Source organism: Austrofundulus limnaeus, unplaced genomic scaffold, assembly GCF_001266775.1.
Source record: "Austrofundulus limnaeus strain Quisiro unplaced genomic scaffold, Austrofundulus_limnaeus-1.0 Scaffold20, whole genome shotgun sequence".
Lineage (NCBI taxonomy): Eukaryota > Metazoa > Chordata > Actinopteri > Cyprinodontiformes > Rivulidae > Austrofundulus > Austrofundulus limnaeus.
Genome location: NW_013952422.1, coordinates 1,568,935 through 1,585,205, shown reverse-complemented (window position 1 = coordinate 1,585,205; position 16,271 = coordinate 1,568,935). Strand labels below are relative to the sequence as shown.

At 40.2% G+C, this 16,271-nt stretch overlaps 2 protein-coding genes across 3 annotated transcripts in view; one reads left to right on the top strand and one right to left on the bottom strand.

Moving 5' to 3' along the window:
* LOC106514489 (AP2-associated protein kinase 1) overlaps nucleotides 1-10,456 on the bottom strand; it is a 30,691-nt gene extending 20,235 nt beyond the window's left edge. The window contains exons 1-16 of one of the 2 annotated variants that reach the window (XM_014003783.1): nucleotides 9,335-10,456; nucleotides 7,881-7,999; nucleotides 6,939-7,047; nucleotides 6,699-6,841; nucleotides 5,683-5,804; nucleotides 5,524-5,605; nucleotides 5,190-5,322; nucleotides 4,958-5,061; nucleotides 4,599-4,681; nucleotides 3,062-3,222; nucleotides 2,555-2,676; nucleotides 1,295-1,618; nucleotides 1,059-1,186; nucleotides 659-861; nucleotides 447-536; nucleotides 197-286 (exon numbers count right to left, since the gene is read on the bottom strand). In XM_014003783.1, coding sequence (XP_013859237.1) covers nucleotides 197-286; nucleotides 447-536; nucleotides 659-861; nucleotides 1,059-1,186; nucleotides 1,295-1,618; nucleotides 2,555-2,676; nucleotides 3,062-3,222; nucleotides 4,599-4,681; nucleotides 4,958-5,061; nucleotides 5,190-5,322; nucleotides 5,524-5,605; nucleotides 5,683-5,804; nucleotides 6,699-6,841; nucleotides 6,939-7,047; nucleotides 7,881-7,999; nucleotides 9,335-9,506 — 2,185 coding nt within the window. In that variant the 5' untranslated portion in view covers nucleotides 9,507-10,456. The remainder of the gene's footprint in view (nucleotides 1-196; nucleotides 287-446; nucleotides 537-658; nucleotides 862-1,058; nucleotides 1,187-1,294; nucleotides 1,619-2,554; nucleotides 2,677-3,061; nucleotides 3,223-4,598; nucleotides 4,682-4,957; nucleotides 5,062-5,189; nucleotides 5,323-5,523; nucleotides 5,606-5,682; nucleotides 5,805-6,698; nucleotides 6,842-6,938; nucleotides 7,048-7,880; nucleotides 8,000-9,334) is intronic. The other variant, XM_014003782.1, reaches the window with a different exon arrangement.
* A 153-nt stretch (nucleotides 10,457-10,609) lies between these two features.
* anxa4 (annexin A4) overlaps nucleotides 10,610-16,271 on the top strand; it is a 9,870-nt gene continuing 4,208 nt past the window's right edge. Inside the window, exons 1-6 of the mRNA XM_014003784.1 lie at nucleotides 10,610-10,731; nucleotides 11,879-11,928; nucleotides 12,719-12,806; nucleotides 13,410-13,504; nucleotides 14,710-14,823; nucleotides 15,732-15,822. Of these exons, the coding sequence (XP_013859238.1) occupies nucleotides 11,920-11,928; nucleotides 12,719-12,806; nucleotides 13,410-13,504; nucleotides 14,710-14,823; nucleotides 15,732-15,822 (397 nt within the window). The 5' untranslated portion in view covers nucleotides 10,610-10,731; nucleotides 11,879-11,919. The remainder of the gene's footprint in view (nucleotides 10,732-11,878; nucleotides 11,929-12,718; nucleotides 12,807-13,409; nucleotides 13,505-14,709; nucleotides 14,824-15,731; nucleotides 15,823-16,271) is intronic.

Genomic DNA, 16,271 nt, shown 5'->3' with positions numbered 1-16,271 from the left:
TATATATATAAGCTTAATATAAGCTACTAAATCAGACAGAAGTTCTATTTATTCAAATTCAGGAACATTTTAAATTTACAAGCAATAAGGGCTTCCTGCACCTGTAAAATAAAAAAAGTACAGAATTTTATAGGAACTTGCAAAAAACACCAAACAGATGTGTGCAGAGAACCGGTGAACAGAGCTGAATATTTACCTGGAGCATCTGACAGTTCTAGGGTATGGAAAGGATCTGGGACAACCAGCAGTGAGGCTCCTGAGTCCAGGAGAGCAGACGGTCTTTCAGCTGGGACACAGAGGCAGAGACATTTATGAATAAATTGGGATCAGCGTGGAAAAACAAAAGTAAAAACTGCAGTCCAGGGTGAACCTGGCCTCTCACACTGTGACTGTAAACGAGCATCAGCTGCCTGAAACTGTAGACTGAAGACAGAAATGTAGGGTACCTGTTTCTTGAAGAGTGTTTTCCACAGATGAGGCCTGCAGACCTGGTATCAGCTCTTCAGGTGATGCTGCCTCAGAATCTGACAGTAAGTCTAGTGCAAAACAACAACTTATTCATAAGACTTGGGTTTTACTGGCATTCCAATCCTTGCTGTTTTTATCCACTATTTCCTCTTTTAATGCTTTTGCAACAAAAAATAAAAACAAGTATTACCAGTAGTCTTTTTGTCATCAGTTTTGAACTCCTCAGCAGTGAGGTTGGAGAAGTCATTGTCGTCGAACGGGTTCCACGCTGGCTGAGTCACGGTGTTGGTGGCGGCGGCGGCGGCAGGACCAGTGGATGCAGCTGTGCTTTGGTCTTGTGCTGCATCGCAGAGATTAAGCTGAGCTGACTGGCTTTGTGGAGATGTAAGTGATCTACAAGAAAAATGACACACACATAAATATGCCATAACAGAACAAAGGCAGAAGAGTCACAGTAATAGTAAAAGAGTAATTGTGTCCTCTTTTATTTTGAAAAAAAAAACTTGGTTTTAGACTTTTAAGAAGGACCAAGTGATTTTTCTGTCTTGAGTTTGCACACATAAAACCTCGTAACAAAGATAAACACTTACTGACTGAGAGCAGCACTTCCATCATCTGCTTGCAGCGGCTGTGAGGAGTCGCTGGCTGGAACTGCAGTTTCACCCGGTTCACCTTGGTGGCCTCGCTCTTCAGTCGTCTTTGGAGTCTCAGGTGGAGTCTGATCAAGACGCGTAGATATAACAAGAAGATGAACCAGGCAGTAAACACTACTAACAGCTCCACAGAGCTGTAGCTCAGGTGTTAGAAGGAGAGGGGGAGCTCTTACTGTCTGAGCTGATTTTTGGCTGATCTCAGAGGAAGCGGGCTGCGTTTGGGCAGCTGGCGGCGGAGTTATCTCCTGCAGCAGAGCGGACGCCGGTTTGCTGGGAGAAGGCTGAGCGTCTGGCTGCTGAGCCTGGCTCGTCTGCTTGCGGCGCGCGGGGCGCTGAGGCGGGGCGGGGCTGGACGGAGTCTGTGCGGCCTGCTGGGGAGCGGAGCTGACCACAGAGGGAGGTGTGGTCTGTTGCTGGGATGCTGGCGGTGCTTGCGGTACGGCATCAGCTTTACCCACTTGTGATTCTGCCGTCTCTCCTCCCGCAGCTGCAGCTGGCTGTCCAGTCAGACACAAATACGTGAGGCAAAACTGCTTCCACTTAAAGAAAAGCAACAGATGTGAAATATTTACAAATTTATTAAAGTCCCAAGCTCTTAAATCAATGTAGAACTTGGCCACGATTTTAACCCTCCTGCTGCCCTTCGGTCAAAATGACCCATGAGGCCTCAGTTTTTCATTTTGGTGGTGGTTTTGAAATATATTTTTCACTAGCAGAAATTATATTTTAGATAGATTTAATTTTTTGCAAGAAAGGAAGGAATGGGATCATTGAGGTGTAAAAAAATTCATTTGAAATAGGAGTTATGTTAGATTATATGTTACTTTTTAAAAACAAATTGGTCCACACAGCCAGACTGGAGTCCAGTTCATCAATAGTGTTTATCACTATCCCTAATATCAAGAAAGTAGACAAAATGTCAGGAATAAATTTCACCAATACAAACTGTGGCTCTAAGAGTAAATGTAAAATATTATAAGTTACTTTTATTCTAGCAGGGTAAGGTCACAAGTGTAAGCGAACAATGCCAGCCTCTGTTCATCTTTAAATTGTCATTTAGCAGAAGTAAAAACAACATGAGGAAAACACTTCATGCACCACATAACAAAGCTGTTTTTAAACTCCAAATCCTGAGTTTTAATAACCAAGAAAACTCTTTTAGGAATTTTAAAACGTTTGTTTGTCCATACGAGATAATTGAGCTACAACTTCCTTTCTCTTGTCAAATCTTCTCTGGATCTGCAGTTTTTAGTCCAAGAACCCTTTAAGAAGCACATCTTCTATTTTTAAAAGTAATTAAATTTAAAATATTATATGTTACAACGACCTGCCATAGGGTGTGCGTGTTTTTCACACATTCGTTAAGAAATAAATGACTGTGAAACAAAGCATGCAGGAATTTGAAAAAGACTCTTCCATGACCGAGTGCATACCTGCTTGTGTGAAGCTGCAGCCTGACTCGTATTATTCTGTGTCTGGAGGAGGGGCTGCGCTGACGTCTGTGCCTTCTGTGACTGGAGAGCTGCAGCTGGTTGGGAGAGGTCTAAGCTGACTCCTGCAGGACGTCAAACAAACCTTACACATCACTTCACAACAGGGACATGACTTGCATTTACTGTATGTAAATATGTCTCATTAAAATGCGCTAAAGATACCCTGAAAGCTTGTACCCCAACGTGATTTAAAACAGGCACAAAAAACTGACATCACCTGAAGCAGTCACGTAGAAAGAGGGAGAATTAGAAAAAAAACTCCAGTCACTACGGGGCTATGGTTAGGTTACTTTAATTTGAATGTGTCTCAACCTGCGTGTTTGATCTGTTCCTGTTGAGAATTGGTGCATTTAATATGCGCACAAAGGTTTAGAGGGACCTATGCATATAGGAACGTTGTTTTAATTAAAAACAGACAGGAGAATAGAGACAGAGTGTCGTACATACCCACAGGCTGAGCTGCACCACCGGGGAGATTAGCCCGCTTGCGAGGGGTGAGAGCAGCAGGCTGGATGGGGAGGATGCCAGCAGCAGGCTGAGTGTGCACCGCTTTGGGTCTCTGACGAGGGGTGATGGAGGTTTCGGTGGTGGGAATAGGGTCTGTCAGTCTGACAACAAAAGGAGGAAGGAGCATTTCTTGTTAATCAAGGAATATGTTATGAGCGTCAAAATACCATCCATCTGCTTTCTATGGGATGAATCTTGTGCCAGCAGGAATTGAATTTGAATTGCTCAGATTGAATCTGTATGTGCATGATTTGAAATAGAATGCATTGGTTTGAAAATGAATTTTACTAAATTGAAACTGAATTTAATGATTTGAAACTGAGTTTCAAGTTTTGTATCTGAATGAATTTGCTTTGAAAGTGTATTTTGGTTTTTTAACAATTCAGTTTGACTACTTTCACTTTCAGTTCCCAAATTCAGATTCTTGTGTCACATCCTGGTCCTTGAGAAAGCCAGCCAGAGTAATCAAACACAGATCTACAGATTTACGTTTCACTTCAATGAAGTTTCCCTTCTGTATGTAACAGAGTTGATGCAATCCACCATAAAAGTGACAAAAATAGAGAAAGTTATTTTATTGCAGCGATTAATTTTACCTATATGTAGAAAATGTTACAATTACATCACATCATGGATCACATATTGATCAGATGCTGCTGCTGACTGATGCATGATGTCATGTAAATGTAATATTTTTTATAGGTAAAATGAATCACTGCAATAAAATGGAACGGAGTACCTCAGTCCAGAGAATTACGGTAAATTATGGAATAATCTGGAGGATAACGTTAAAAAAGCCAGATCAATGTGTATATTTAAGAAAATGATAAAGGTAAATCTGTTGGAGAAATATGTATAAGTATAAGGCATGAATTGTTACTCAAGAAGGAATTAAACCTTTATTGTTTTTTCTTTCATTTTTTTGGACGTTGTAAATTGAAGATTTTCTTTGATTGAATTTATTTAAGGAATAGGGGCAGAAATCACAAGATTCTTTTCTTCTTCTGCTACCTTTCATTTAATTTGATTTGTTTGTTTTTTTTGTATGTTGAATTTATGTTGTTTTGTTTTAAATGAATAAACTTTATAATTAAAATTTAAAAATAACTTTTGTCACTTTTACAGTGGATTGCATCAACTTTGTTACACTCTGTTATTAAAACAAAATACAGTTTCGAAGCAAATTAATTCAAATTCAAATCATTAAATTCAGTTTCAATTTAGTGGAATTTATTTTCAAACCAATGCATTCAATTTCAAATTTTGCACATTCAGATTCAATCTGAGCAATTTAAATTCAGTTCCTGCTGGCACAAGATTTATCCCATAATTTTCTTCGACCTCAAAGAGGCAACAACTCTTAACCACTACAACACTGTGTCATCCAGTCAAAATGATGACTGTAAGTAATTAGCTCAACAAAACATAGCATTATTACAGCTTTAAATGTACGACAGAGTAATGGGGTCATGTTTGCCTGGGTTTAGTTTGGCTCTTCTTTGCTGCTGCAGCCTCACTTGCTGTGATTGGCTCAGGGAGTTTGGAAGGAATTGGAGAATTCTGGTGAAGGAAAAGGAGAAAGCTGACATGAAAATCTGCACAGGGCTACAGGACAAATGGTAAAGTTAAGAAAGAAAAGTGCGCCACATTTATCTCGTTGTGCCTACTAATATCTGTTTGTATTTGATAAAGATGTGCTGATTTTTCTTTTCTTACATCTATGTAGGTTAGGCAAATAGGTCGCTGCAGATTAGAAGAAGAAAATCAACTTTTGATGAGATAAAATGAATCAAATCAAAAATATTTTTGATGCTCCTGGATTTCAGAAACACTGACCTTCACATTCTGAACAGGACAGGTCCGCTGAGCTAGTTTAAAAGCAAAGTAGGACGCTTGATAGATGTCAGGTCTGTTGTCTGGGTTTGGCTCCAGCATGTACCCTGAAAACACCGTTGTGGAGAACTAAAGTATAAAATCCAACAACAACAACAAACAAAATCTAACAAACAAGGTGAAAGCCGCCACTCTTTAAAGCTTTAATGATAATGATGATCAAAAAGGTACTAACGAATGAGGCAGTGAAGGTCGTAAGAGTAGCGGGAATTATCTGGAATGGTGAAACTGCCATCACAGATGGCCACCTGGCTTTCACCAAAGGGGAGAGTGAAGAAGCACAACTTGTACAGCAAACAGCCCAGCGCCTGGAGAGGAAAAACCGCATGCAAACCCAGTCAAAGTAGAGATGAGGAGAAGAAACAGACCATCAGGAGAAGCCCCACTACCATCACCAAGACATGAACAAATCCTTCAACAGTTCACATTAAAATTAGAAATACTTGAAGATCTGTTTGATTAATGAGAGCCCATGAACTGTGATTATGTGTTACAGTCATATCACTCACCCAGACATCAGCCTTTGTTGTGATAATCTTGTTATTGTAAAGGTTTACCATTTCTGGAGCACGATATGATAAAGTTGTGTATCTGAAACATGACGGTAAGAAAAGTAAATAAAGTAAGTCTTTGTAACATGATTAAAAACAGTTAAAAAAAGCACTAACTTCTTGATCTCCTCCTCCACCACGGTCACTCCTTCAGTCTGCGGGTTCTGAAATTTGTTTGTGGCGCTGCCGAAGTCACACAGCACATAATGACCTTTGTCGTGCAAAAGGATGTTCTCCACCTGCAGATATACAAGAACGCAGACACAATGAGCTGCGGGGGTGAAGACAAAAAACACAGACTGAAACCAGGGTTGTTAAAAGGGCGGGAGTCGAACCTCCAACCATTTCAGACACTTCCACTTCAGCAAATCTTCACAACAATGCTTCAGGGGAGGAATGCTGCAGACTGAGCTCCAGGGAGGAGCTTTGTACAAATGGGCGGTGCTTTGTACCATTTAGGCAGCTCCACATTGGCTACCAGAGGAGATTCAAGGATTTCTCAAACATGCATGAATGAGTTGAAGCAACACTCTGGGTATGTTTTTGATGAGGAAATTACATCATAACATGATATAAAGCTTAAAAAAGTCGATTTTGCATAAAACCCCCATTAACCATCTCTGCCAAACCCTAATCCGGGTTGGCCCACACCTTCAAAAGGTTTTAATCAAAACATCTGACCTGCAGTAAAGTCATGTTTCCTTCAATATGGATCAATCATATTAAGAGACTGTTAGTTCAAATCAGTGCAGCTACTCAGCTCTTTTTTCAGAAGGTGAGTTTATGTCAAGCATTACAATAAGTCGCATTCTCCTCTCCTATTAGCTCAATGAATAATTAAACACAGCTTCCTCTCACACGCCAACACACTAATCATGATTTTTCAAGAGACATCTCAGCAGGGTTATCTATAGTAGGCACAGCTGCTGAGTTAACACAATTAGACTGGATGTCATCTTCTTTTGTCCACAGTACAAAGAGCTGCATTATCGGTCGTTTAGACATAAACCTTTAAAAAGCTGAAGCAGCAGTAGCTGATACTCCCTGGGTTTAGGCTTGTGCCTCTTGCTGAGCATGAAAAGCACAAGGCTCAACTTTACATAAACATGATCAAACATCATCTTTCATGTCACCTTTAGATCTCTGTGGACGATTGGCGTCTTCCGCTGGTGCAGGCGGGAGACGGCGTCACAGGTGTCACAGAAGATCTGAAGCACCTCAGACTCTGTGAATCCAGTTTGAAGTCTCTGATTCATCAGATTGACCACCTGCCCTCCTGTAACCGTAACAGCCAGCAGAGCAAACAGTCACGCATCTCTGACGTTTGTCACCCTTCTCGGTGGCATCCACACACGCCTGCGTTTAGCGCTCACCCTTGCAGTAGTCCATCAGTATGAGAACCTCCCATACGTCCCTGGATCCCATCGCTGTGATGCTGGAGTCCAGATATCCAACAATATTCTTGTGACCCACGAGATCTTTCTGCAGGAACACACAAATAACAGCAGAATTTTGAATGGTCAGTGGGAGGTGCAGTGCGAGGCCATCCCCTGCAGAGGGAGCTGCAATGGAAAGACCAGACCAGAAAGCTGTTAGGTAACAAAAAAATGTCAAATATTGCAGCTCTGGTGAAAAACTGTCTGCGTGTGTGGAGAAATTAAAGAAAAAAAAAAAAGAAAGGCTGCAAATTAAAAACACAAAATGAGGCCAACAATGTGCATGATCTTGTTGAATGTTTGTCAAATTATGCAATCTGCCCTTTTTCGCAAGTTGAACATCAAATGCTTCCTTCCTTCCTTCCTGTGTTCCTTAACACAAAGAAGGCAAAGTTCTGTGCAAAATGTAAACAGAAATACTGCTAAACTTTCTAACATCACTGATTATTTACATTTTTAGAAAATATATTGTGACATTCATGTTGTTTGTAAAAGCAGAAATACATGTTTTATTTTTCATCATTACAAAGTTTAAAAAAAGAGGCAGATTTTTATTTGTTTACACAAGTAAATAGACATAATTAATTTAAAATTTGCCAAAGATCTGAAGGTAAGTAATAATAATAATTTAAAAAAAAATCACAACCAAAACCTTTCCCCCGTTAGCTAGGAATAAAGAATAACTAATAACAACGGCTAAGTTAAGTAGTTGTTTAATATAATGGTCATTGCCAAAGCAACAAAAATATAAAAGCAATGCTGATGGCATAGTGCACGTGTAGTTTTCTTTCCAGATATTTTTGTTTTTCAGACGTCAGCGCATGGTGCTACCCAACAAAACCACAGACAAAAAGAAACCGTTTAATCTCAGCGACTCACCATAATCTGAATCTCCTGCTTGCACACCTGCAGATCGTGCTCATTGTTGACATACATCCTCTTCAGTGCACAACGCACCCCCTGGTTTGTTTTCACGAGGAACACGATTGCAAAACCACCTACAAGAAAGACAAACAACACTGTCAATCAGATGTGTTACATGCTGTATTATATTGTGAGATATACCAGCTGGGGAGAGATTTTAAATTAAACAAACAAATGTTCTTACAAGATTATAAAAGCCATTATTATTATTTTAACATTTTAGCAGGCATGCTATTTTTTCCCCTTTTCTGCCCCATTACTTCAGCAACTGTTAGTGTCCGTCCTCATAGTTTACATCCGTGCAGGCAATCAGGACCACACGGTGCTGCCTTAGCGTTATCTATTAGTCATGCCATTGCTGAAGGGTTTACGAAGAGGCCTACAGTGAGGCCTAACCATCTGCTGGTATGGCTCAGACTACAGATTCACTCTGCTTTGTTTAACTATGACAGCATTGTCATTTTCAGACAGCTTTTACTCCAAATTAACTGTATGTAATAATACGGTGGTATTTCTGCGTGGATCTGCGAGGAACATGTAAGGACATGGAGGAGAGAGTGGATTCTGATTAGCTGGCATTGCTGTGTTTTATTATTTAGACATTCAAATTAAAATAAAAAAAAAAATTGGCAGCCTGACACAAGAGATTAGGGTCAGAAAATACCAGAACTGCTCCATCTTTGGTTCAGAAAACCACATGAATTGGAACATACCATTTAAATTTCACTCCTGCATTGTTCTATTTTATTTAACACAATTATATTATTGAATCTGAAGTCATTGTGTCTTTGACTTAAAATTTGACAAGCAATGCTCTTGCCCGTTTGCCTAAATATCCCACGAAGCAACAAATTTCAATAATTTAATGTAACCATTGGGTGAACATCTACAACTTTTTAGAGTCAACCTTGTTCAAGTTGGCCACCACAGCTAAGCAAACACAAAGTAAGCTCAGTCAATTTTACAGATATTGAGGGGAAACATTGCTACGGTAATAGCTGAGAGTCCATCCCAACACATACTCAAAGAGCTTACAGATCTGTTTTTAAACCTTGGCTATTGGAGTCAACAGTGTAATTTTTAGCATAATATCTCACGAATCACTGGATGGATTTTAATTAAGCTTTCAGGAAATAATCATCTGGTGTACATCTACAACCGCCATTGCTGATCTACTTCATCAAACACAAAAATGGCTAAAACTAAGCAATATTTGAATGCAATGAGCTAAAATTTGTTGTGGTTGTAGCTGAGATTTATCCTCACTGTCTGAGGTTATCACATTTGTTTTCTTACATTTATACACCATAAATCCAATTGCATGACCCTGGGGAAGGCAGATTTCTGTGTTAAACTTGCAAACTGTAAAAGAATCAAATGACATCACCTGGTCTTTGTGAGCTCCTCACCTTCAGCAATGATCTCCTCAACAGTGACTTGGTGCCGCCCGACAGTGAAGGCTCTCCCGATGAAATTTCCGCCTGCATGACTGGACCCGGAGCTGCCTCCTCCTCCTCCTCCTCCTCCAGAACCAGGCCCGGAGCTGACCAACTCCCGACGAGAATCAAAGAACTTCCTCATGTTGTCAAAATGACAGGAGCGACGAGTATTTTTGGCTTCACTTTCACACAGCCACAACAAAGGAGCCGTTTCCTGTTTCAAGACTTATTATTGCACGGGTATAAATATAACGCTTTCAAGTCTGTTTTATAATATGAAGCATTTGTCGGTCTTCATCGTGATGTTGATAGAATCTATGATTATTTTTTGGGGTGGGATTTTTTTTCCCATTCGCTAGCAGAGCGGTTGCGACTAGCAGAGTTATGCAAGTGAATTACACCATCCAGGAGGTTAAAGCATCTCCGGAGAAAGTGTTTCTTTCACAAGCCATCCAGCTGTTCGTGCTCGGCTGCTGAGGAAGGAAAAAAAAAATAGGTCCATCGTCTCCATCTCGACCAGCCATTAAGCTAGCTAAGTGCTAGCTACTTACGCTTTATGACATTTCGTGTAAGGTTATCCAGGTTATCCTCTGAACATGATGTCTTCAGTATTTGTCAGCCGAAAATCTGTTTCCATCTTCAGTAAGCTGTATTGTAGCCGCTGTCGCTTTGACGCCTCGTAGCTAAACCACCCGTGCGGCTATTTTAGTTGCTTCCATTTTTTTAAAGGATAAAAACTGTGATTTTTAGTTAGCTTTCTCCGCTCTACGCGACGCAGCCCTGACACGCGCCTACAGTTACGCCTGCCGCGACTATAGCGGCAAATATGACTCCCACGGAATAAGAACATCCACAATTACGTTCCACTGAGGTTTCAACCCAGCGGTGTAATCTCTGCAACCACAGCAATCTTTGGCTGCCAGCGATATCGCAACATCCTAGCTGTTGCTGTTGACGCGCGAAAGGAACTCTGGGTATTGTAGTTCAGAGCGCAGCTTTGCTTTCTACGGCAAGCTGAATGCATTTCAGACGTACACCATCCAAGAGATGACATATTTATCAATATATAAGAATGATTTTCAAGTAGAAGTATCCACAAAGTAGCAATTTTATTTATGTTTTAATGTAATAGTACACGTTTGAAGAAAATGACAAAAATGTGTCTAAATGGCAAATTGCTGTTGTGCTTTGAACGCCTCACTTCCGATTGAGACGATGTTCCGTAAACGCTGCAGCAGCACGCGGAAGAAGCATCCAAGTGGGCGGGGCGTGAGAGCTGGTAGACGGTTAAAAGGTTCATTTATCAGTGCTGCCAAAGTGCTACCTGGCAGTTGGGCTTCAGGCTGAGTGAATTGTCCTTGTAACAGGTAAGTTAGTAGTTCAGTTTGTCCTCAGGCGCGTTTCACAGCTTAACTTGATAAACTCCAGACGGGCGGCTGTTTTCTGTCTGACAGCAGCTGGGTGTGACCGCTAACTTTAACTCCCAAGTTTAACTTTTTTTTCACCCTCTGCTTCCTGAATTAGTTTCGCTCGTCGTGACTTATTCTTAAAATTAAAACTCATAGTCTTCTGAGCAGTTACATCTCAAGATGGGGGCAAAACAATAAGGACTTCATGGAGGTTATGTTTCCATTTTTATTTTTATTTATTTATTTTATCATTTAAAGGCACATTTCCTTCTTTATCGTTCAGTTTCCAAGAAAAAGTTGACATTCGTGCTTTATAATCCTGTTTCCTCTTTCCGAGTAAAAATAAAAGCATTCATGCGATCTTAATTTTAGCATTTATTGTTCTTAGGGAAAAAGAGAAACTTTACTATTTGCTTCATGTTAAATAGAGCAGATTTGCATGGATTCAAATATCCACCCAGGGTCCATTATGGCACATGTGGTAAGAATTTGAATACGGTGCAATGAGTTATGGATCAAGATATTTGACAAAGAAAAAATAGTTTTTGTTGTTTTTCTCAGCAGCTCAATAAATGTTGCTTTAGTCTGCACTTTACATGTTAATTGAAGAGTAGGAATCAAATGCTTTATGTTTACACAACTATCTGTGTTTGATCAGTAAACGTTTCAAGAACTGGAGACCTCTTTCTGTTGTCTTTAGAAACTTTCATGTATTTGATTAGCACTGGAAAGAAGTTCTGTTAGTGTACTGCAGTGCTGAACTTTTCCCACATTATATATGTTTTTATCTTCGACGCACTCTAATGGAGTCATCAGCAGCTGGTTGCAGGTAGGAGTGAATTCCCACTATGCTTCCTCTCCGTGGAGCAATTACAGGTGTGTCCAAACAAACATGGGCTTAATGAGATTAGCTCCTGCACACCAGCAATGAGGGACGAGCAAATAAATGTAATGGAGAGCCTTATCTGAGAAAATGGACTGCGTGTAATATTGATCGAATGTTTAGCAGGTTACCAACGACAACAGTTTACTACCTCTGAGGATCATTTTTTCCCCCAACTGAGTTATACATTCATATTTTGGATTATTTTTGTTCTTTTTAAAGCTCTCTGGATCTCCTGAGTGGATCTCCATCATCTTCCTACAATGGCAGCAGTAAGTCTGTCTCAAGTTGTCTGCCTTAAGATTTGTCTTTTTCAGGTATTTGAAGGATCAGTTACTGCATTGAACACTGCGTAGAAATTTTTGTACATGAAGTAAGGTTGCGAGGTGATTACATAAGATTGCTTTTGCAACTAAAGTGTTAGAAATTAGTGAGGTAATGTTTTTTGGGCCATTTTAAAATGACATCGGCACAATGTGTCGATTCCATCCTAATTTTTATTTACCTTTTTTGACATGCAGCTGTCTGCAGTTTAACCTGCAGAAGATGCTTCTGTAACAATTCCTCGTTCATTCATCCGTCTATCTCTGTACCCGCTTGATGCTGTACAGGGTCGTGGGGAGCTTTTGCCTATTTCCAGCTATCATTGGGCGAGAGGCGTGGTACGCCCTGGACAGATCCCCATTTCATCGCAGGGCGCTCTGAGTTCATTTGTTCTTTATATTTGCTTTATTGCTCTCTTGTGTGAAGTTCTTTTTTTTTCTAATTGATCAACACAAAACTGCATAGTTCTTAAACTGTGGTCTAAATTTAGAAAGTAGCAACTCCAGTTTTTTACTCGTAAATAGATGAGTAACACTGTATTTAATTTTGAAAATTGATGAAAGTTCATGCTTGAATGCATTAAAATGAATAATGTCGAGCCGGTGTGTTTAAAAACTGAAATGCTGCAGTGCACAAGTATAATTGAAAAACGTTGGATTGCAGTGGGTCTTTTTTTTTTGCTCTTTGTCTCAGTTTATTTGATTAAAAGCTGATTGTAAATGTGTCCTCCATGAGCAGATTGGAAAACGTGGCACCGTGACTGAAGCGGCCGGTTTCAACGCCGACGCCGATGCCCAGAAGCTGAAAGACGCCATGAAGGGAGCCGGTGAGCAAACGACCATCAAACCGTCATCTGCTGAAGATATTTCTGAAAATCTGTTTGGAAAGGGGGAAAAAACAACAACAACAACAACCACGTCCTCCCAAGCTCCAGAGGAAAGTTTGGAGAGCTGCTCAGCACTCGTACTGTCATGACAGCTTTAAATTTCCCCATTTTTTTTTTTTAACCGTCCATTTTTTTCTCTGACCCTTTCCCTTCGCCCCTCGCTCCAGGTTCGAAGCCACATTAATCCTGACGGTGCTGATCGCGCATTCCCACCACTCTGAAATTATGCTTCGCGCTCAGCTGACAAACATTCAGACAAATATTTCCCTCCCTGTCAGCATATCGTCGTGAGGAATGTTGATACTGTTAGGGTTTAGTCTAATCAAATCCCCCTGACTCTAGTTTGTGGTCTTTTGCTGACGGTTCCTGTGCCAGCAGCAACAAACGGCACAGTGTCAGGATAATCTCCGAGCCTGCAGCAGTGGTTCCTGCTTTCATGTCTTACTCAGCCTGGTTAAACCCTTGCTGTTAATCTGAGTTAAAAGTATGGGAATAGAAGATCTTTGTTATTTGTACCTGATAGCCTTTCGATGCTCTTTTCAGGGACGAACGAGGCAGTGATCATTGATGTCATTGCGCATCGTACCATTGCCCAGAGGCAGCAAATCAAAGAGGCCTACAAACGAACCGTAGGAAAGGTGAGCAGTTTGACTGAGCAAACACAGTCGTTTTATTGGTAATTTTTTTCTTTTATCTTAAACAAACAACGAAGCAGGGGAAATGGGGAAAAGATATCCAAGCTACTATAAAATACTGAATAGCAGCCTTGATGAATTGTTTGCATAAGCGCTGTATGTGTTATCTCCTGATGTGTACACTTCATCTTTTGTTTTACTGTAGGTGTGATATTAACGTAATGGACATAAAGTCCAAGTTATTTATTGACTAAAAAGGAGACACAGCTTTGAAAGGAGTGCTTTTAAAGTCTGAGAAGAGCCAGTGATCTGTTAGAAAGGGGAAGTTTCTCTTGTCTAACTAACAAACACAGATCCCGGAGAAGAATGTTGCCCAATGTCCATATCTTTGCTTCACTAAAGCGGATCAATATATTAACTGAAAGGGAAGTTTCTGCTGTGTTGACATAATGAAATAACAAACGAGTCACTTCATAGCCTCTGGTAAGAAGTCAATAAAGTTTTGTGCGAGGAAGCTGTAGGAAAAGTGAAGTTTTGAGTGCAGGCAGAAAGAGTGAGTCATGCTGACGACACCCACATGTGGTCACACAGGAGGCTACTCTGTCCACCAAAATGTTTCCAGAAACCACACCCTCTCTTCTGGAGGTGAGGAGACATTGAGCACAGCTGGAAAGCAAAAAAATCTCTCCTCTTAAAGCAATTTTATTCAGATAGAATGTCAAAAAAAAAAAAAAAAAACCAAGAGTGGTATTCTACAAAATCGACCTTTTTTTTAGCTTTATATCTTGTTATAATGTCATTCCCTCGTCAAACACCAACATGGTCTTGCTTTGACTCATTCATGCATGTTTGAGAAATCCTTGAATCTCCTGTGGTAGCTATATGGAGCTGCCTAAACACTAAGCACCTCCCTGGAGCTCAGTCTGCAGCTGAGCTCCTGCCCCACAGAGCACCTCCGAAGCATTTATTGTGAGATGTGCTGAAGTGACAGTATCTGAAATGGTAGGAGGTTCTTAAAGAGACAGAGGTAGACTATGATACAAAGTTAATTTTATTTTTGATATATACAGCATTTACATAACTGAAGATAACATAGTTAAGTAATTGTGAAATAGTATTGAACTATGCACCTGGAAACCCCCCCCCCCCCCCCCCCCCCCCCCCCCAAATTAAAGAAGCTACTAATTAAAATCCTTTCCTCCCTGCAGGATCTGGCTCATGATCTGTCCTCGGAGCTGAGTGGAAACTTCAGGAGCGTCGTCCTGGGTCTGCTGATGTTGGCGCCTGTCTATGATGCACACGAGCTGAAAAATGCAATAAAGGTTCAACTTCTTCCATTACTGTTTTTTCAACATACGTCGGTTGGTATGGTCTTAATACTCAGAAATATCTCCAAAGCATAAAGTCAAGACAGCTGAGAACCAAAATAGTCTAATAAACACCTACTAACATGCTGAAAATGTAAATATTTTTGTTACTCTGGTGTGCCATAATCAGTCATCTGACTGATTAGTGTTTAGTTTGGAAAAATCGGTGTTAAGATAATGGTTTTTATTTGTTAAAGGAAACCTAACAAGCTTTTAAATCCTTATTTTTCAAATGCAAATCCATCAGTTGTGGTCTGTATAAAGTGGAACTGCAATGCTTTGGTCTGAATTCTTCCATATTGTAACTCCACAAGCCCCCCCTTTCATCCCTTTTTTCTGAAGTGGGTCTATGATCGACACATTTTGAGGCTGTCTCTTTAAATCCAGACGATATGCTTCACACCCTGCCAGCCTTCAGAGGGGTTTAACTATCTTGCTGCGCAGAAACTTTTAATTTACTAATGAATTAAAAGATGTCAACAAGAGAAGAGTTGTCCATCCATCCTTACATGTTGGAGCCAGAGGAGAATGATGATGATCAAATTGGATACATGTTAGGCCCAGACCTTCCGTGGTAGTTCCATCACAAATAATTTGCTGTAAGTGTTCAGAAAACATCATAGAAAACAGAGAAAATGAAACGATTGAAAAATATACTTCAAACAGAATATAAAGATATTTATGCAGCACCACGAGAAACTGAATTAAACTGTTCTACCTCCTAGAGACTCAAAGTGTTCAACAAAATGTATTGAGTGGCTGAGAAAGTGGAGTAGTAGTAAAATTACAAAAATAAAATAGTGACTTGTCTTTTAAGCTACTTCTTCTTTATTTCAAACTGTTAAATTCTGATGTTTTCACAGGGAGCTGGAACCGAAGAGGCCTGCCTCATCGACATTCTGGCCTCAAGAAGCAACAATGAAATAAAAGTCATCAATACGGTCTACAAGACAGGTAACCGTCTTCTCCAGGAATAGAAATCCTGTTGTCGGGTCACTTTATATCTCTGTGTCTGTCGCTGCCTATGGTCTCTTTATGACGTGATACGTGATATTGTTTAGCAGCGACTGAAGCCCCATTATCAGAAGCAGTGGATGCTTTCAATTATTCATGATAGGAGTTGCAGCTCTTTTTGTGGCAGGTCATTGTTTTTCTGTATTTAGTGTCTTTGGAAGTGTGTGTGTGTGTGTGTGTGTGTGTTTGTTAATGAGCCTTAAGTCATCACATGCTGTATGAATAAATAACTATGTTGTTGACTTTAGTTATCACTTGCAGAACTTGGTTTTGAGTCGTCCTTCAATTCTTTATACTTAAATTTCAAAGAGGCAGAAATTTTTTTGTGTGTGTATGTGTGGGTGGGGGGGTGTATAGAAAAGGAGAAATGACATTGGCAGGTTTTAAAA